General features: G+C 33.8%; 1 protein-coding gene across 3 annotated transcripts in view; it reads right to left on the bottom strand.

Annotated features, from left to right (window-relative positions):
• AHI1 (Abelson helper integration site 1) overlaps positions 1-22,269 on the bottom strand; it is a 247,360-nt gene that overhangs the window by 24,264 nt on the left and 200,827 nt on the right. For 2 of the 3 annotated variants that reach the window (XM_051997812.1, XM_051997811.1), the window contains 2 exons: positions 13,411-13,573; positions 10,940-11,034 (listed from right to left, as the gene is read on the bottom strand). In XM_051997812.1, the coding sequence (XP_051853772.1) occupies positions 10,940-11,034; positions 13,411-13,573 (258 nt within the window). The remainder of the gene's footprint in view (positions 1-10,939; positions 11,035-13,410; positions 13,574-22,269) is intronic. The other variant, XM_051997813.1, reaches the window with a different exon arrangement.

A 22,269-nucleotide genomic window follows, 5' to 3' on the forward strand; every position in this document is an offset into this window, starting at 1 on the left:
TACCAATGTAGTTTGAGATTTGCCAAAGAAAACTGAAGGAGAGAGTACTGGGTACTCTCTGGTATATGCTTCCCTTTATCCAAGAAAAGAAAATTATTTTTTAAAAAGAGGCAAAAACAATATGATTGGTCCCTCACATCATAATTTATATCATTATCAAAATATCATTTGGATAAACATTTTCTATCTTTTCCTTAATTTAATATAATTAATTCATTTATAGGTTTAAAGGGTCTATGTCATGTTGGATAACTCTAGATTCCCTCATTTATAAGTGGTTCTTTCTAGCTTTAAATCTATGATCCTGTAGAAGGAGACATTTCAAGGGTAATCAGAATCTGTGGAAAATGCAAGAATCACAACTATTTGTTGCCAAGAAGCAACAAGACACAGTGAATTTCAGCTAAGTGGTGCAAAGACTAAAAGTGCTGGATTTAAAGTCAGGAAAAACTTAAGTTCAAATCTAGCTTCAGATACTTATTCACTCTGTGACTCTACTCAAGTCTCTGTTTTCTTCAATTTTCTCAAATATAAAATAAAGATAATAACAGTACCCACCTCCCAAGTTTTTGTAGGACCAAATGAGATAATTTAAAAAGAAAAAAAAAAAAGCAGTACAGTGATTAGAACATAGTAAGTACTATAGAAATGCTTATTTCCCCTCTGATAGATTTAGAAGTTTTCATTCTAATTTGGAAACATTTAATATACTAGAAATTCATGCTAATTCTAATAATAATATTAGTAGTCACATGTCTTCTTGCTCTGGAAAAAAATCTTAGCCCTAAAATCCTGCTTTCCTCTGCCTGTTCTGTGCCTCCCTTTATATCTTATTGTTGGAGTTAAATCTCAAAGACATTTAGTTGCAGAGAAGATGCCCACTTTTATTGGATCACTGGATAAATCTTCCAGGGAACAAAGATAGAAGTCAGAAGATATAAATATTATGATGTATAATGAAATTTTATATCCACATATAATGCCTGAGAAGATGACATGGGGCTATGATCTACAACTATAGTGGTTTTTCCAGCCCAAATTAGATGCAAGTTCCTCTCCATACAACACTGAAATTCTATATAACAAAAAACATTGAAAATAAAATTTTGCTACAGTTTAACCCACTGGCACGTAGTGGAACTTTAAAGTTCTTGCTTGGTCATCAGAGAAAGCAACCAACAAAGGTTGGCAAATTATCATCTCATATTATCCTTTGGAATAAAGGGAAGAGAGAACTTTTTAAGTTGGCATGGGGGAATGCATATTCCTCAATGAGAAATAACTCACCCTCATGCCACCAACAAACTCTAGCAAACATAAAGGTAGGGTATGTTTTCCTAGAAGGGAACCATACTGATCCTCAGAAGGGAAATTTCTTAGCCAAAAATAGTCCTAAACTGATTTATTTCTGAAAAATAATCTCATTTTTGTCTTGGAACATCCAACATGTATATAAGTTATCTTCCTCCTATTTTTCCTTAAGGTAAGAAACAGTGGGGGCATTGTATGGTGGGCCATTTCCCCATTTGCAAAAAAACACCTGCTTTGATAAAAGAGGAGCAACTGTGAAGATTAGGAGCATTAAATACAAGCAATTTAAAATTTAATGAGTAACAAATGTGCTTTAACAGAAACTTTTATTATATATATATATATATATATATATATATATATATATATATATATATATATCTTATTTGATAGCAATATATTTAAATATAGTTGTTATCTTTTATATTTCTTGAAGAACTTACATTGGCAGTTTTATGTTGTAATTAAAAACCATAATGACTTAATGTGGCTCTGGAGTTAAGAAATTCAAGATGCAGGAAGCAAAGGTTTGCATACAGTTAATTCATCATGTAAACAAAATAAGCAGCAGCCAAGGGATATAGCTTAATTTTTATTAGGGTACATTTCATATTTGGCTATTATCCTCAGGCACACACAAATGGACTTGCCTTTGTCTGAAGCTGTGATTCATGGGTATGTTATTAAAATGCAGGAATCAACCATAACATATATTCCCACTATTGCTATTCATGCTGTTTGCACTTAACCCAAAGATATGATAGCACATTATCAGTAACAGAATTCTGGAACTGCAAAACTTCAATTTGAGGCAATGAAACATATCCTACTCCAACTTTGCATCATTTCAGATAAAGTGCTTGGAAAAGAAAGGTGCTATTAAAGTGGTGGGTGATTCTAGAAAATAATTCTTGAACAAACTGGCTCTTTTCCATGTCATTATTTTATGTATAATTTTTCCCAGCCTATAGTTACCTGACACTTCCCCTGAATTGCTCATCTAGTTCTTAGTTCCCTCAGGTACCTAAATCTGAGCTATCTCCCAAGATTTCAGGAAGGACTAATCTTTATCTTCAACTTTTAATCTTTCCCTCATCTTAGATATCCAATTAGGGATAAGAAGTATCTGTCCTATATCCATAATATCTTTCTTTTCTGACCCCTTTTTTCAATTCACATGGTCTTCCCCCTACTTCCCCCTTAATAGGACTATTAGAAGTCTGCTAACTTCCTCCTCTTCCAGGTTGTAATTTTCCCCCTTTACAATACATTACACTTATTTGCCAAAATAATGTTACTAATGTAAAAGTTTGACTGTATCACTCCCTCCATTCAAAAACCTTAAGTGGATCCCTATTATCTCCAGGATAAAAATATGATCTCCGTAGCTTAATATTTAAAGTCTTTCATAATCTGGCTCCAGTTGATCTTTTCAGTCTTATTTTACCTTATTCTTCTTAACCCACATTTTGTTTTAAACAAACTAACCCATTTCCTAATCCCCAAAACTCAGCATGCTATGTCACCCATGCATGGAATGCAATTCTTCCCCATCTTTACCTCTGTAATCCCTAATTCAGTTCAAGGTTGAGTTTATGTGCCATTTCCTATGAGAAACCTCTCCTAACTCATAGGAAACCTGTTAGTTCTTAATGTTAAATGTCCTCAAAATATTCTTACATACATATGTATTGTGTTCTTATTTTTAGAGACCCCAGATTGGGATGATAAAATGTACCATTGCTTTCCAGAGCCTCCACACCAAGGTGATTAAAATATACCTTCCTAGTGGAGAAGTAATGAGGTGCGACATCCAAGGATGGTGGAAAAATGGAGTCCATTTATTCCAAGGACTTTCCTCTTTTTATAATGTAACAAAAACAACACTGAGCACGTGGGACCACATAAACAACTTCTATGTAGTTTGCCACCTGGTATCTATTACTCTTCCACCTGGTATCACTTTGCTTCAATCTCAACACAGGTTGTCAGTGCCCCCTGACTTCTCAGGAAGGCTGAGAGCCCTTAGGGGCGATGGGGAGCTGAACCAGACATTGTTAGCAGGTTCCTTCTGGGCTAAAGCGTCTTATACCTTACCCAGAGTTTCCCCACTGACTGTGACTCTCTACATATATGTATGTGTGTGTGTATAACTATATTAATACATATAAGTATAATGTGTATATATATATGTGTGTGTATGTGTGTGTGTGTGCATATAAAGGTACATATTTAGAAATACATTATATACACACATATATGTATTTAAATATGTATATCTTATATATTTTTATAAAGTTGTCTTTTCACTCTAGAATGTAAATTCCTGGATGACAGGATCTGTTTCATTTGTCTCTGTTTCCCCAGTACCTAGAACATGGGTTGGCAAATAGGAGGAACTTCACAAATGCTTTTTGGACTGTCAGTGTGGATTAAGAGCTTAAGAAAAGTTTCAGATACAGCACTGAAAGACAAAGTAACTGGTTCTGAGAGCAACAGCTATTGCCACTATCCACAATCCAGAAAATTAATGCTACATGGGAAGATCTCTCAACTCCTGTGTTTCATATGTATAACAGATTAAAGAGAAGTCAGAAATATTTGGATTCATTTTTGGAAACACTATCATGAAATTCAGCTCTTAGGTTTTTAAGTACAAGTAGATTTGAACAGATCATTATTTGGACTCACTATGATATTTCTAATGTTCTTCTGTATACCTGTTATGGAAAAAGTCACAAATGAACATCATTGACAATGGAATACCGCACAAACTGTGTTAATTAAACAGTTTGCTAGAACTATTATGAAGTTGTTGATTATTTGTAAGATATAAAAATACTGTTCACAGTAAAAGTTTTGATCATAGAAATAAGTTGTTAAATCCAGACCCATAGAAATTTAGTAAGCACTGGGTGGAAAGAATGGAATACAAGACCTATCCCTGAATTATCATGTGGTTATAGATGAAGAAATTGATCCCCTTAGGGGTTTAAGTTCTAGGCCACACAAATAGTAAGGAACACTATTAGGATTTCATCTTAAGTCCTCAAAGCCCCCCAAAACTTTATTTTCCTGATAACATGTTAATCATTGCATTTCTTACAGCATTCTGCTTACCTCCCCCCATTTTTACCTACATTGTGACACCAGAAATTCCCCCATAAGCCTCCTTTTGTGAAACATATTTTTGGGAGGTTCATTCTCAGACACATGGGAACAAGGCCAATGTATTTTTGTTTTTAAGTCATTAAGTAAGCTGGAATGGCTCTAATCCAATTTTGATTTGGCTCTGCCTTTATAAATTCTGTTGTGTTATGTTGTTCTGACCTTTGTGAATTAATCTTGGTTTCATTCCTGTGTCACTAGGCCCTCACCTGTAGATCTTTCTTTTGAGGGGCAAAAGGTTCCTTTGTTACTGATACAGTATAGACTTAAATGCATTTCTTAAAAAATGTGTATGAAGGAATTCTAAATATTTAATAGAACTTTTAAATAGTCCCTAAACATTTACAAATCATGAAAAAGAGTAACTAGGAAAGGGGAAACACATTTGATTATTACATCCTTTCTAGGGAACTTCTTCAAATAAACCAAAATGAATGGTTATCAATGTAAATTTATCTGAAATAATAAAATTTCTAGTCACTTTGGGTTACTGTCCTTGATGGTGGATCATCATTAATGTTCAATCCTTTTTCTATCCCAAAGGTCTGTCCTAGGCCCTCTTTTCTGCTCTTATAAAGAGAATATAAATTCTCTCTCTTATTGATCTCAGTAGCTCATCCAGCTTTAATTATCATCACTAATCAGATAATTCTATATAGCCAGTCCTCATCTCTTTTCTGAATTCCAATCATGAATCTAACTATCCAACATTTCTACCTGGGTACTTCTATTAGGGATCTAAAGCTAAACATATTTAAAATAGAACTCACCATCTTTTCCTGTAAACCTATCCCTCTTCCTAACTTTCTTGAGTTCAGTTAAGTCTCTTCTTCTAGTATCTAAGATTTACGAACTTGGAATCATCCTCCATACTTTTCTCTCCCTTAATGTTGTACCTTCCTGCACAACCATATTCAATTTCCAAATTGTGCCCACTCAACCTCTACAATATTGATCCATATCTATACCCTTCTCTCCCTTTACAGTCATTATCCTAGTCCAAGCCATCATTTCTTGCCTGGACTACCTCAGTAGCCTCTTTATTGGTCTCCTTGCTTCTAATTTCTCTCTTAAACTGATATTCTAAAAGTGCAATTCTAAATATGTCACTTCCTGCCCCCAAAGTTCACTTTACATATAAGTTAAAATATAAATCACTGTAATATGCATTTAAGCCCCTTATAATCTGGCTCTACTCTATCCATTCAGACACTCCTTGCTACTTTTCCTCATGTACTTTATATTAATCACTTCCTATCCTGCTTTCTATCCTCATCCCTACCCCAACCTCCATGACATTCTAGCTTCCTGCCTTTGCCCAAGCCATTTCCCCTTGCCTAGAATGCTCCTTAACATTCTTCTCTTAGAATACTGGCTCATATTACATCTCAATTCAGTACATGGCTTGACTGATTCTCAGTTGATAGAGCCATTCCCCCAGAAATTACTTTGCATTTATTTTCTGTACGTAATGTATTTATTGTTCTATGTATTACTGATCTATGTATCACCCAGTAAAATGTTTCTTATGAAAGAAATTGCTTATCTTTGCATTTGTTGTTGATGTTTCATTGTTTCTGACTTTCTATGATCCCATATGGGGTCTTGGCAAACATAATGGGAGTGGTTTGCCCTTTCCTTCTCAAGCTCATTTTACAGATGAGGAAACTGAGCATGGTGAAGTGACTTGCCTGGGGTCGTTGTTCAGTCTTTAATTTTGAAGAGGACCAATGACATCAGGGGGTGATGTCTTGACTTTTGTGTAAAATGGATTTAAATAAGCCTGAGCTGCACAAAGTTGTCAAGCCTTTTCCAGAGTCATAAAGACCAAAGTCAAGATGAGTGGTGATGCACCTCATGTAGTGGATGACTTTGTTGTTTGTTTTGTTTAAATTGCCTACATGGCCATCCTCATCCACCTGTTCCACTGGGTAAGTCTTCACATGCTTGGAGTAGATACCCCCTCACTTACTGATGGGTTTAATACCAGTTGGTTACCCTCTACCTGGTTTAGCTCTTTAGGATATGGCTACTAAGCAAGCTACAAGTTCTTGGAATTAGATGTTAGAATTGGAGCGAATCAGGTGGACACCAAATGTGGAAAAAAAAAGAATCCCAAACCTTCACCCCAGAGATGCTAGTCCTCCCTAAACACCCCCACCCTTCCCCAGCTAATAAATGTTTAAAACCAGATTTGAACTCAGGTCTACCTGATTCTATGCCTGGCTCTTTATCCACTCTGCTCCCTAGTTGCCTTTTATCTTTTCATACCTAGCACTAAATCATAATAGTACTACTCACGTAGTAGGCTTTTAGTAAATATTTATTGAATTGAATTGAATCAAAGTACACTAAGCTAATTTTGAATCAATATTCAAATTAATTAAAAAAAAAAAAACCAAAGCCTTTCTGACAATTTTAAGTACAAAATATAATTCCTTTTAACAGTGAAAGCATATTAGTTTTGAAATCTGAAAAACCTATCTACACTAAAAGTAAGACCCTGGGCATGTCAAAGCCTTCTTTATCTGTAAGCAAAGAGATATTTGCATTACCTACCTCTTTGGGTGGTTTGGAGAAAAGTGCTTTGTAAACTCTATAAAGTACTACATAAATGCAAATCATCTTGGAAAGTCTTTTGTGAGTATTTTTATTTGGACAATACTGGGGTTATTTGCAAAAATGCTGGAGGATATGAATGTCAGCTTTTCTGTAAGGCCCAGAAATAACTCTAAATTTTATTTACCAATGATTTTTTAGGATTGTATCTCTGCAGGATGCAGTGTGTGTGTGTGTGTGTGTGTGTGTGTGTGTGTGTGTGTGTGTGTGTGTGTGTGCTTGCTAATCTGTTGATACTTGGGGGAATTAAAAATAAGAGATCTGACAAAAGTAAGCAGGTTTGGAGACAGAAGATAGATTTCAATCCTGGCTCCAACTTTACTAGAAAAGGGCAATCCTTTAATCTGTGAACCTTGGTATCTGCCTTTGTAAAATGATGATAAGAATAATTGGAGTATTTAACATTCAGGGCACTTCTGGGGAAAATGCTTGGTAAATCTTGAAGCACTATAGACTATGAATTATCATTATTACTAAAAAGCTGAATTTTAAGTTTCCTCCCTAAGAGCAGATAATTAAGGTTATATTTAATATACAACAAAGCAAAAACCTCAAAGAGAAAACTAGCCAAGCCCTATCAGCCCTTCTTTCTTCAAAGCTCTTGAATTTCTGTCCTTCCAGATAGCATCAATACTTTCTCCTCTGTTTATCAGCCTAGTAGTTAAAGGCTCCTCTATAGAAAATCTGGAATGAACCTTCAGGCAAAGTCTCAGCTTCATTTCCATAGCCCTTCCCAGCTGCCTGGGCAAGGGTTTCTGAAGATTTAGGGGATTTAACTCTATGTCTGCTAACTTCAGGAGCTTGGGCCTCGGTGGAATCCCTTTTAGTCTCCTCCCCTCTATATCTCAAATAGTAGTTTTGCCAGAACATATGTGCTGTTCTCAGCCACCAACCTTTCAATGAAATCAATGCAATGTTGGAAGGTACCTGGCACATTCAGCAGGAGAGCAGGTGTGTTCCACTTGGACGAACTTTTAAGACTTGGCAGCTGCCAAGCTGTTACAAGATATAATTTTGCTTTTTAGTCTTGAGTTTGTGTAGAAGGAAAAAAAAAACTAACAAGTTTTAATAGGAGTTTATGGAGTACAATTTTGGAATATTATGTCAAGAAGGTCAGAAACAATGAAAAATGCAAATTAAGAGTGAGTGAGAAAGTGAGAAAAAGAGAGTGTGTGAGAGTCAGAGAGACAGAGACAAACACTAGACACAGACACACACACACACACACACACACAGATATAAAGAGAGACCCACAAAGAGCTAGATAATAGTACAAATTATGTTTCATAGTTTTGAAAAGTGTTAGTTTTAATAGCAAAGCACCAGAGTCAAGAGTCAAGGGAATTGACTAACCCTAACTAGTTGAGAGACTGGGAAAAGTCACTTAAGTTTTTGCTCTGAAACAAAACCTATTTTACTGAAGTAATTAAATACAAGGTATCCTCAAAATTTTAGTATAGTTTTAAGCTTTATTAACTTAAATAGCTATTTTGATATTTAATGGCTTATATAGCTTTTAAGGTTTAAAACTGCACTAAGACTCTGGGGACACCCAGCATATGATCATATGCGATTCTCATCATGCTGAGAAGATCAGTCATACATTTCTTAAGGGCCTGGCTCTAAGCCCTCATGACTCACCATATTCTTGAGGTCTTTGGTTATTTGGCATATTAACAAGAGTTCTCATGGACTTCCTTTTACATATGTACAGCTCTGCTATCTTTTTAAAACTTTTTCCTGCCTAGGAATATTATACAGAAATAGAATTCTAAAGCTCAAAATGGTTTTAGAGGCCCACTGATTTCCCTTGCATTATTTTCAGATGAAACCAAGGAATAGAAGGGCTAAGTGATTTGATCAATGTCACACACATAATATGATAAAGCTGGAACTAGAACCCAAATCTTCTGTGATTTTATTTAAAACTACAAATTGTTTCTTATTTCTCCTTAACAATTTGTCACATACTATCTGTATACATCAGGTTTTTCTAAGTAGAAACAAAATATATTAAGTAGGAATTACACTGTATGAATCTGTATATAAAAAGAATCAATCCCTAAATACAATAATGATATAACTATATATTTATATGTATAGATATAAATATATATGCTTATAAGTATATGTCTGCTGTGTGTGTAAAATGCTTGTAAAAAACCTTTTCTAATTACTCTGGTCCACATTCCTTTCTCCCCATCTAAAGTACTATAGTATTCCAGCATGTACTATAGTATTTTAATATAATTCGTTTCAATTCTTCAGAATATTTGTGACTCTATCCCTATAGATATTCCTTTTACTGATACAGATTCCAACCTTCCAATCCCTTTTCACCCCCTGCACAATGAATCAAGTTATCTTCAGTAGTTCTGGTGGCTGAAAAGATTCATCCCCAATTTTCTAGTGATGGTCTCTTAACTTTACTAGCATGGTCTCTAGATGACAGACATACAATTTCTCATAGGCCTAGACTGGAGGATCTTCCAGAAAACGTGCTTCATTTGGCAGAGTCTTGATGAACCCAGAGTCCTCAAGTACTTTAGTTCTTTCTTATTTTATTAACCAGAGAAGATGTGAGCTCCTTCGGGGCAGTCAAAGCGTTTGGAGGAGGACACACTCTGCATGCACACGGACAGAGGACAACATGTCTACTGAACTCATCTGAATTGAGAGAGCAGACAAGGGAAGACCAGATCTAGAACTCTAGGTATTTTTAGAGAGTCAAGAAAAAATAACAGGGCACAAGTAAGAGTGGACCTTGGCTATTCAGAAGATGGATACTGAGAGGTATAAATCTAAAAGCATGTTTGACACTAAGAGACCCTATAAGCAGTGGCCAAAATGCACATATCTTTACAAAAAAACCTATTTCTAGCAGAGCATTGAGATCATTCCTCTATGTAGGGGTGGAATAATGGAAGCCACAGCATTAGTTATTAACTGGAGGTTAAGGCAGGAAAGTTCGTTTTCAGGATAATCAAGCATTATGTATTTGAGGACTTAGTTCAAGAGAAAATGAGATTCAGTGGCCATGGAATTTTAAGGTGGAAGCACGCAGAGTTTAGAAGACTAGGCTTCAACTCTTGCTCTACCATTTCCTGTGTGATTTGGACAAGTCATCTTACCTTCAGAGGTCTGTTTCTTCAATTGTCAAAGGAACAGTTTGGACTAAATGATCTCTAAAGTCCCTGTCAGTAAATATATGATTCTATGATTCTAAGATTAAATAGGAATAAGCAGGAACAAGTCAGTGTAGTGCCCGACCATGTCAGTGTTGAGCTGGTCATAATGACCTAGGGCTACTTAGCTTCATTTCCAAGTCTAGAGACAGGTTCAATCCTAGAATCCAATAAAATAGTAGTTACTGATTGGGGTTAAGTGGCCCTAAATACAATAAGGAAGCCAGGTGAGGTCACCAGAGGCTAGGTCTGTCCCTTAATTGTCCAGCACTGCAACAGAGCCTCACTAAGAGCTGGGATCATAGAAAGGATTCAATCATTCTCAAGAGATTACCTGTTAGTATTGACCTCAGATATCATTCTTTTTAAGGGATTCTGTTGTCCAAGACAGTTATATTAGCACATTGCTATAATTATGCCTACAACAAGCAGGCATAATTTTAAACATAGTATATTCTCATACTATGTAAATCTGTAAATATAAATGTCTATATCACTTAACTGTAGTTGAGGAAGAAGCTAGAGTATTCAAAGACAACAGATAAGGTAATGAGATCAACAAATGAGAATTAAAAATCATCAGTAATTTATCTTGAAAGAATAGGAAAAAAAGTGTACATTCAAACATAAAAACTCTCTCTCTCTTAAATATTTACCTCTTGTGGAGTTAGAGATCTCTTTTCTTCTTCAATTTGTTTAGTGGAGAAATAGGAAGAAGATTCTTGTACTATCTCTGATGACTTATATTGTTCTAGGATTAAAAACACAGAAATGTGATATGCAGATATCTAGGCAGTGACCTATGGAAATAATATGATCAGAGAAGGATTAGATAAAACAGATTTTACTAATGTGGCTGACAGTCTCTTTTGTTAATGACTATTTTATCAGTTTTGTGTGTATGTGTGTGTATATACATATCCATACAAACAAAATAAAAAAAAGATATAAATATATGTATGCAAATAGACATATATGTAGGCATATGCACATATAATACACTTTTATAATAGTATAATATAATGTACTAGCCAATAAATAAAAGTACAAATTATAAAAGATTCATGTTTACAAATGATGACCTTTAATCAGATTTTTCTCTACCATAACCATAGATCGATCCATAACTGGGCACCCTATAAGCAGTGGTGGTTGAGTTGGATCTTGGAGGAAAAAAGATTCTTTGAGATGAAAGTTGGGGAAAGAAGGCATTCCACATACTGCCAGTGCAAAGGAGTAGAGAAAAGTAGTGGAATATCACATATGAGGAGCAGAGGGGCTGGTTCTTCTAGGTCACATAGTAAGAGAGAAAGAATAATCTATTATGAAACTGGAAAAATAGACTGGCCTGAGATGCTTGATTCAATAACATGGGATCTCTAGTCCTAAATATTGTTGTTTGTAAGAAGTAGATATGGGGTAACAAAATAACAAACCACTTCAGTATCTTTGCCAAGAAAACCCTAAATGGGGTCATGAAGAGTTGGACATGACCAAAATGACCAAACAACAACAATAAGAGTTGTGTTCCAGGCACTGAACTACCAATATTAACTCAGGCCTACTACCCTATTTACTGCATCACTCAGATGTCTTTAAAAACACTTGGAGGAATGGGTTGAAATCAAAAAGAGACAAATTTATGACTAGCTTTTGTAAAGCAATTTGAAGATTTCAAATATTATCTCCTGTTATCATCATAATAATGCTAGGGGATAGAAGTGATATTTTCAAGCCCACATTGCAGATAAAGAAACTGAGGTAAAGAAATATTAAGTGATTTGATCATTTGTGTCAAAAGCCAAATTTAAACTCAGGTTTTTTTGAGCCCAGATTGAACATTGATTACTGGGATACCTCGCTACCTATATTATGAACTAACTAAACTTTTGACAAGTAGAGGAGAACCTAACAGCAATTTAAAAAGCTACTTGTTTTTCAGGGAAAGATAATTCGGAGTCCTAAACCAGATGATTTAAAAACAGACTTTTAATACAACCCATCAGTATTGGGTTGGGAACTATCAGAATGACATTTGATTTGGGATCTCTCAATTTTAGGGTTTGAAGAGTACATCCAAATCCTAAGATTATATATCATCCAATTACTAACAAAGAATATTCGGGATAGAAGGGCCCTTAAAGAATTTCTAATCCAACTTGTTCATTCTACACATGAAAGCTGAGGTTTCAGAATGCTGCAAGTGATAGAACAGAATCTCACAATTAGTCAATGACAGAGAAGAACTGAGCCTAGAACTTAGATCTCCTCTTTCTTAATTTAGTGTTTTTTTTTTTTTTACACTGTCATATTCTTTGGTGAATCAATGGTTACTTTGATATTAGATTAATTCACTTCCCTTGTGAGAAGGGTTGTTTTTAAGTTCCTTTTTTTCTTTTCAAGTCCAATTTATATTAATGTCAGTTTTATTTTCCACCTTTGGAGATCTGATAATCAGTCCACAGCTGTCAAAAAGTCAGATACAGAAGTTCTGGATGATCTTACATTTTCCAAAATAAAGTCTTCCTCTCCATTTATTTGGGGAAATGAAACAATCTATTGTGGAGGAGAGAGTATTTTTGTTTTAACATATAAAAGGTTGAGACTGACACCTACAACATTACAAAGTGGGAGTCACAGAGCTTGGATATCTTAGGTACCCGAGAACTGAGGAGACATTGTGGGAAGCTGAGAGTTGCCAAAATTGTGTGAAGCAAGTTGGTGGGGAAAGGGGGAGGAGGAAGAAGATTGATAACTGGAGGGGGGCTGTGTGTGATTACATACAGTAAGGCTGATATTACCCAATCTCAGAGCACAATAGATTTCTAATGTGTTAGTAATCCTATTTTTTTTTTCTTTCATAGAGGGGAAAGCATAAAATAAATGGACCCCTCAATTTAATTATTTACACATCCAGATTACATAGAAAAGAATGACCATTTCTCTGGATCTCAGTTTTGTTATCTGTAAAATTAGAGTATTGGACTAGATCACCTCTTGGTCCTTTCCAACACTACATCTCTGATCCTATGATCAGCTCAGTAAATTAAACAGTAGAAAATGATAAAAATCTTAGACCATCAGTTATACCCACATTAGTATATCAGGAAAAGAGCATAAAACTTACTTTCACCAGCCACATAATTAGCTGGAAAATAACCTTGTTGTCCATTTGTGAGGCTGCCAAACCACCAGTTATCATTATCTTTGTACAACACTTGGATAATGTCACTTCGATGGATGGTTAGCTCATCTGATCGATGCGCTGTGTAGTCATAAAGAGCCACTACCTAAAAGAGAGATAAGACCACCACAGCTTTATCACAACTGTGCCACAGAGAAAAACCCCCAACATTCACTTCCTCTTGCAGAAAGGCAGCTGAAACCAAAGCTGCACTTTGGTAAGGCTGAGGCTGTCTCAAGGTTTGCTAATGGGATCAGGGGTGGTGGGAACTGCAGCAGGAGAAGCAAGATAAAGGACTGTGGGATTGAGAAATGGTTAAGAGCATTCAATACACTAAGATTAGCTTCAAAACAGCAGATGTTAGTTGTTTCAAGCAATTTGCTTGGGAAGGTGATGGGGAGGGAAAAAAACTCATGCATTCACTTTCTTAGAATTATATCACCACCTTTAGATCCAGTTCTATCCTTGTGTGGAGCAGATGTGTTTGAATAAATTCTTTGACACTTTGACAGTTTTGCTAAAAGGAACCCCCTCCTCCCCCCAATAGAAAACTTGATTGTAAAGCTTTATTTTAAATTGCTTGGTTTACTATTAATGCCTCTGTCATAGAAAAAAAATTCTGTATAAATATTCGCATGTTGAATGTCTATATAATAAAGTTTTTATTTGTTCTATGAAAACCTTCCATCAGGTAGAAATTTAAGATGAAAAAGAAAAACACCTTTGATTGGGATCCCTTATTGCATTTATAGGAATTATGATTTTTGGTAACTATTTGGTTTATGCAAACCTACATTACTGAAACTCCCTACCCTATTGAGAAGCTATAAAGGATGATGGAAGATCTCAATAAATGTATAAAACATGTGATCTATTATAGTAAACAATATCTACACTTTTTCTTCTGCTTTTCACGGGATTTGAAAATTATTAAATCTGTACTTACTAAAGGAAACATAGATTTCAAATCCATGCTTTTACAGGAACAAGGTCAACATTTAACAGATACTTATCAAGAATTTATTGTATTCCTAGAATTATGTTAGATACTGTGGTGGCTCCAAAAAAAATTAACACATATCCTGTTTTGAAGGAATTTATTCCAAGAAACTAAATAAGATCTTTCAGTTCTCATACATTTGACTAGGATGTCACAAAGACATTTATATAAAAACTGATGAACCCAACCCTTTTCCCCCTAAAATGTTCCTCATATTTCATCTACTCTTAACACTGACCATTATTATTTCACTTTATGTTGGAAGTTTATGACTTGTTTAGCATTTGGACACATTTAGAAATTGGGGAACATTTAGGGAAGCTTCTATTTTTCAATTCAATTCAGAGGATCATAGATTTAGATTTGAAAGGAACTCTGAGGTTATCTAGTTGAACCACCTTATTTTAGAGAGATTAGATTAGAGAGAGAGAGATTAAGTGACTTACATGATCAGACAATAAATATCAGAGACACTATTTGAATTCAAGATTTCTGAGTTCCTTAATCACTCTGCCAAGTTACTTTTATGTTAGCTCTGAAGATCTAAGATATCTGTAAAATATACAATTAGAATTGCATTGTTGTTGCTTAGTTATTCCAATTGTGTCTGACTCTCTGTGATCTGGATTTTTGGCAAAGATGCTAGAATGGTTTGCTGTTTCCTTCTCCAATCCATTTCACAGACTTGCGTAGGGTCACAGGGTTAGGATATATATATATATATATATTAAAAAATTTAATAGCTTTTTATTTACAAGTTATATGCATGGGTAATTTTACAGCATTGACAACGGCCAAACCTTTTGTTTCAATTTTTCCCCTCCTTCCTCCCACCCCCTCCCCTAGATGGCAGGATGACCAATATATGTTAAATATATTAAAGTATAAATTAAATACAAAATAAGTATACATGTCCAAACTGTTATTTTGCTGTACAAAAAGAATCGGACTCTCGAATATTGTACAATTAGCCTGTGAAGGAAATAAAAACTGCAGGCAGACAAAAATATAGGGATTAGGAATTCAATGTAATGGTTCTTAGTCATCTCCCAGAGTTTTTTCGCTGGGTGTAGCTGGTTCAGTTCATTACTGCTCCATTAGAACTGATTTGGTTCATCTCATTGCTGAAGATGGCCAGGTCCATCAGAATTTATCATCATATAGTATTGTTGTTGAAATATACAATGACCTCCTGGTTCTGCTCATTTCATTCAGCATCAGTTCATGTAAATCTCTCCAGGCCTTTCTGAAATCAGGGCTAGGATGTATTTGAGGCCAGATTTAAGCTCAAAAAAATGACTCTTCCTGATTCCCAGCCCAGTGCTCTATCCATTAAAATATCTAGCAGCCCATATAACTGTATATAGTCAAATACAATTATAGGAAAATATTTAATATAGCTTCATAAGGCAATTATCAGAATCATACAAAAATAAATTCTTCTAAACTATACTGTTCTAATAGACTGGAAGGCTCAATTCCCCATTTTCCTATGGATTTCTTAGATTTATTAACACTCAGGCTTCCAGAAAAGTTTTGGTAAAAGGTAGTATGGTGTAGAGTAAAGAGGTCTGAACAAGGTAGCACTTGGGTTTGAATATTAACTCCAATATTTGCTAGTTAAAATGGGCAAAGAATATAGTCTCTCTGAATTTGTTTCCTTAGGTATAAAATGGTCATATTAATGGCTACTATGCTTTCCTCACAGAAAAGCATGTTGTGGGGATCAAATGAAATTATAAGAAGTATCATATAAAGCTATTATTAAACATCAGCTATTATTACTGAGCTCTTGATTCTCCTCTCCCCAGTGTTATTGCTTCTGAAGCAAGTTTAAAAATAGGAATCCAATCAAAATTTGACAAAGGTCCTTAATTCTTTGTCTTTTCTTTCCAAGTATTACTTTCCCCACAATATATATATATAGTATGATTGCTATGTATCTTACTTTCACATGGCCTTAAGGCAGGAAATGCTTGGAAAAATAACAATATCTACAGCAATACTTGTTAGAATAATTACATCAATTTAGTACTTTAAAGCTTTTCTATTAACAATCCTATAAAATAAGTATAAGCATTCTAACTAATGAGAACATGGAAGCACAATGATTTGTTCATGATCATACAAAGAGGAAGGAAGGATGTAATGTAGGGGTCAAATCTGGGTCTCTGGCTCCATGCTTAGCATTCCTTCTATGCTATCCTACAAACGCAGAAAAGCTCAGTTAACTTTAACTTTTAGGGAATATTCTGGATATCTAGGATTTATGTGTAGTTTATGGTTTTATCAGTTTTGGTTAGAATTCTTCTAAAAAAATTCATATATCTTTCACTTCTTAACTAGAATGTCTTTTCTTGAGGATTCAGTAATTATTATAAAAACCAATTATTTAATTGTGTTGATAATTATTTCAGAAAGTTTACCCCTACTCTAAATGGTCTGATTGGTATTCTTTTTTGGATCTTGCATTTGTTTTTTATATTAAATTTTTTTCTTTCCTCAGTGTCAATTCTCAATACTGACAATATAGCAAGATATGTTTGAAACTTCAAAAAATAGATGATTGATCAAATAGAAAATGTTGATTAATAGATATCCATCTGGAGAGACAGAATTTGCAGAATATTGTAGGGCTCTGTCTGTGCTCTATTCAATATTTTTATTAATAACTTAGATGATTAAGTAATAAATAACAAGCTTGTTTACAGCTAGTATGTTGTATGACCTAGTTCATTTCTTTTGTGATCTCTGCTCTCCCTTGTTGGATTTTGAATTCTTTTAATCAAGTGAAATATGTAACTTTCAATTCTCTATTCATTTATAATATGGTTATAATAATATAATATGTTTTGCTATTAATTCTATTTTGTAATTGAGGAAACTGAGGAAGACAGAGATTAAATAGCTAATAAGTGTCTGAGGTTGGATTTGAATTCCAGTCTTCTTGACGTCAGGCCCTAATGCACCACTTGGTTTCCTCTTATACAAATAAGCACTACATCAGCAAATTCATTTAGGTGGTGTTATAATTTTTAACATATTTAACATATTGGTGAATTTAACTATAGAAAAGCACAACATTCCTCCCTCCAATCTCTCTTTCAATCTCTCTCTCTCTCTCTCTCTGTATTCTTTCAATCCTGCAAAGTTGTATACTTTCTGAAAGTTTTTTAGTTGGATAACTCTTAGATATTTCAAGAATTTTAAATAGAATTTTTCTTTCCACAACCTTCATCATGAGTACTGGGTTGAAGTACAAAAATGAGGAGACCCAATTTTCTATGCTGTTAATTAAATATATTATCTTAGGATTATGTTTTTTTCTTTAAATTGCTGATGCTCTTTGGTTTTCTAAGTAAATTATAATATCTTCAAAAAGTTGTTGTGATTCATTTTTTTTTCAGTTGTGACTAGTTTGTGACCCTATTTGGGTTTCTTTTGGCAAAAATACTGGAGTGGTTTGCCATTTTTTCCCCTAACTCTTTTTACAGATGAGGAACTGAGGCAAACAAGATTAAGTAACTTCCCCAGGGTAAAACAGCTAGTAAATGTCTGAGGCCAGATTTGAACTCAGGAAAATGAGTTTGGTACTCTATCCACTGTACCACCTAGCTGTTCTGATATATGCAGCTAGGGCTATTTTTGTTTCCTCTTTACTTATGTTTATCTGATACTATGTCAATAATAGATTAATATCCTTGCTTTTCCTCTGAATTCAACAGTAAAGTTTCCAGAATTTCTTCATTGCAAATAATGCTTATTCAGTTTCATATATACTGTTTGCTTTTCAAACAAACATTTATAGAGGGACTATTATGTGCAAGATGCTGTTCTAGGTAGGGGAAATACAAAAACAGAAACTGAACGATACATGTCCTAACTAAAGAAGTTTATATTCTCACAAGTAGAAAACATGTACAAATATATACATGCCTACATATATATATATATATATATATATATATATATATATATATATTATATATATATATATATATATATATATATATATATATATATATATATATATATTGCTATAATATAATCTGGAGAGAAGTGGGGAAGGTACTAGCAGCTAAAGGATCCAGAAAAAAGCTTCATGAATAAGGCATGCATTTGAGCTCAGGTTTAAGGGAAACTGTTAAAGGGCTTTCCATATGCTCTTTTAAAAATGGATTAAATTCACATTTAAAATTATTAAAGCTGGTTTTATATTTTTTTCATTAGAGTCTTAAGTGGTTTTTTTTTAAATTAGGATTATTTTGGGGGCCATTTTGCCTGTCTTTTACCCTTGTTATTTGTTTTGCTTAATTTATTTTGATAAGATAGCTTTCTTTGTCCCTCTCCCACTGTCAACCCATTCCTTAGTTTTGGCAATTTAAAAGTTTTACTTATTCCCTTTTTTTAAAAATCAATTCTTCCCCCCTCCTCTTTTCCCCCTTCCTGTTCAAATAAATTATATTCCCTTCCTCTTCTTTCTTTCAACTTCCTTTATTAGTGTTTTCCTTTTTCTATACTGTTTCCCAAAGAATTTGTTTACCTTATTCTCTTCATCAACAATTATTTTCAATTTCTAATTTGAACTTTTAGTCCTTCATTAAAAATCTGCATGACAGATGTTCTTTGTGCCAAATTTGAGTTCTGACATTTAACCAATTTCTACATTATTGCCTTGGTAGAACTCTGCCTTTAAATTTTCTTGTCTTTCCTTTGCTACCTTTCTCCTTTAGTACTTCTTCTCTTCAAGAAACTATCAAACTTATTTCCTTTAATCTGGTCATACCACATGTTTCTCTCCTCCCCCCATCCTTCATTGTACCTTTTCCATTTATCTCTCTTCTCATTCTGGAATTTTATGCAATAAAATACAGTGATTTACCCATTAGAGGAGTTGTGGGGTGCATACCATATCTCATTCCCAATTTTCCAATATAATTTGTCCTATTGTTTTACATTTTGTCTTTATGTTTATTCCTTAGTGTACTTAGAAAATTGCTTAATGGTTCCATTCCTTCTACACCTTTTAAAAATCAGATGGACAAGTTAGTTTTTCTTTTTTTTCCTTTATTATTTAAGATAATCTCTAGAAATGAGGTATCCTCCCCCATCCCAAGAGTTTTATTTATTTACCCTTCGTTTTCGGATTTCTGCTGTTTGGGATTTTTTCAAGTAAAATATTCTGCTCATTTTTCTTCTTTAATGGCTCAAATGCTTCATTTTTATTCAATGCCCATTTTTTTCCCTAGTGATGATCATGTTTATGTTACAAGGTGTGTTATTTGAGGTTATATATTGAGTATTTTTGTTTTTCCGAATATAACATTCCATTTCCTTCTGTGACTCCAAGTGGATTGCATAACAGTTTTGTGTTATTTGAATGTCCTGTTGTTTAAGGGTCTTCTAGCTATTTGCATAATTTGCTGCTTTTCACTGGAATTGTTAAATTCTTCTGTCTTGAAGTTTGAGGTATAGATCTTTTTTCTGAAGCCAATATATATATATATTCTTTTGATTGGTGCTTTTGAGTTCTGCATTCAGAAGTTTAGGGAAGCTTCTTGCATTATTTCCTTCATTATGGTGTCAATTTGTTTTTACTTATTTTATTCTGGGAGATTTGTGATCCAAATGTTTCTATGAATCCTTTCTTTAAGATCAATTTTATTTTTAATCTGTATTGAGATAAATTTTTTTTTGGCATGATTGCCTTTTATCTCTCTTCTTCAATCAATTGAAATTGTTAATTGAAAAATTAAAATAATATTTGACCATGTAAGTGCATGATAGAAGTTGGTGGTACAGTGGATAGAGCACTAGCCCTGAAGTCAGGAAGACCTGAGTTCAAATTTGGCTTCAGACACTTAACACTGCCTAGATGTGTGACCCTAAGCAAGTCACTTAACACCAACTGCCTCAGCAAAAAATAAAAATTAAAAAAATAAAATCTTTGTACTTCTTGAATATATCATACTTTCTTAAATAATAGTGTTTAATTGAATTGACTTAAATCATCATTTAATAAATATGTAATACTATTTCTGGTCTTGGAAATGAACTGCTTCTGTCCATTTAATCACATAAATATTTACCTTTTAGGATATTTATCTTTTTTTTTCTTACCTGTTTTTCTATTACTTTTAAAAGCAAAATGTCATCAAGACTATACATGAATTATTTGCTTAGAGAATTCTATCATGAATTTCCATGGTCAAAATTATTTTAATTTTTCAATTAACAATTTCAATTTTATAGAAATTAAATATGGATTAAAAAGTCAATTGAGACCACAAGTTTTAATTTTCAGTCTAAATAATGATAATACTTGGCATTTACTTAATGCTTTGATGTTTGAAAAGGGCTTTACATATATTTTCTTTTTTGAGTATCTCAATACAATTGTGAGATGGGCACTACAGATATTACTACGCCCAATTTACAGATGAGGAAACTGAAGCTAAAAGAGGTTAAGTGAGAGACAGGATTCAAACAAATGTTTTCCTGATTATTACGGCAAGACCGATATAAAATCTGGATCATTTGGGTTAAGATTGTTGTCTTTATGTATTATAGGCAGAAAAAGAAAAAATTCCAATTCATATGCCAAAAGGCATAACCCTTTATGCCTTTTAGAAACCTGGCAAACTTCCTTTTGAATTGAAGAGATGATTGTATTCTAAGCTTCTGCGCTACAGTCTGTGGTGAACAAACTTAATGGTAAACAAAATTAAAAGGGAATTAATTTGAACATTTTATAAAAAATTCAATCATAAGTCTAGAAATATTATCTTACTTTATAGATATATCAGACCTTTATTACAACCGATCATCATGTTTTGAATAATTATAACTTCAGGTAGTACAAATCTGACTCCATGCAAACATTTCATAAGATCCATTATTCATACTAATTGGGACCTGTCTTGTATTGAGATGACCCAGTTTAATATTTGTGTGTGTGTGTGTGTATGCACAACATTTAGATGAATTAATTTAATAATAAATTTTGACTTGAGTTGGCTAAAGAGAAGAAAAAACACCTATAAAAATGAAATTTTATTACATCCCAAAGTTATCTTTATTCGTGATTCATGATTTAGTTGTAGGGAAGTTGGTTATATTTCTATCTGACAAACAAAAAGAATGTAAAGGCTTGTTTCTAGTAATAGGTAGCAAAAATATATTACATGCTATATCTATGGATTTTTTTTTCTGGATCTGTGATCTCATTTTTGTTAAATCTGAAGATTCCTACCTTACAGATCAGTAATTCCTCTATCACTTAATATACTAAAGTCTTACAGAGCTGCCTATGGCAGAGCTTATACTTAGGCTTTCCTGAACTATAACACCTCACTTCTACTAATCATTCTGGGTCACATTTATCTCTTCCATGAATATTGATCATAAAATTTGCAAATTATTATATTTCTGACCAGATCTATCATTTCATTAGTGCAAGGAGTCCTTTCTTCCATTATAAATCTTCTTTGCAACTTCAATTTTTTTTAGAGCAGTAGCTTCCAACTTTTTTGATCCCCAAGCCCCAGATGTTCTCAGCTCAATAAATTCTAGAGGTATCCCAACAGATGCACATAAAAAAATAAAACAGATTAATTTTTTATAAAGAAAAGTTACCTCCTTCCTGGGAATAGACATACTTGAGTTGGGAACTTCTGTTTTAGAGAGCTAATGGGGCACTGAGGAGTTAAGTGACTGATAAGAACACAAATTTAGAATGTGGCAGAGGTAGGACTTGAAATCAGGTCTTTCAATCTCCAAGCACAATTCTCTATTACTATGCT

This window comes from Antechinus flavipes, chromosome 4 (genome assembly GCF_016432865.1).
Source record: "Antechinus flavipes isolate AdamAnt ecotype Samford, QLD, Australia chromosome 4, AdamAnt_v2, whole genome shotgun sequence".
Classification (NCBI taxonomy): domain Eukaryota; kingdom Metazoa; phylum Chordata; class Mammalia; order Dasyuromorphia; family Dasyuridae; genus Antechinus; species Antechinus flavipes.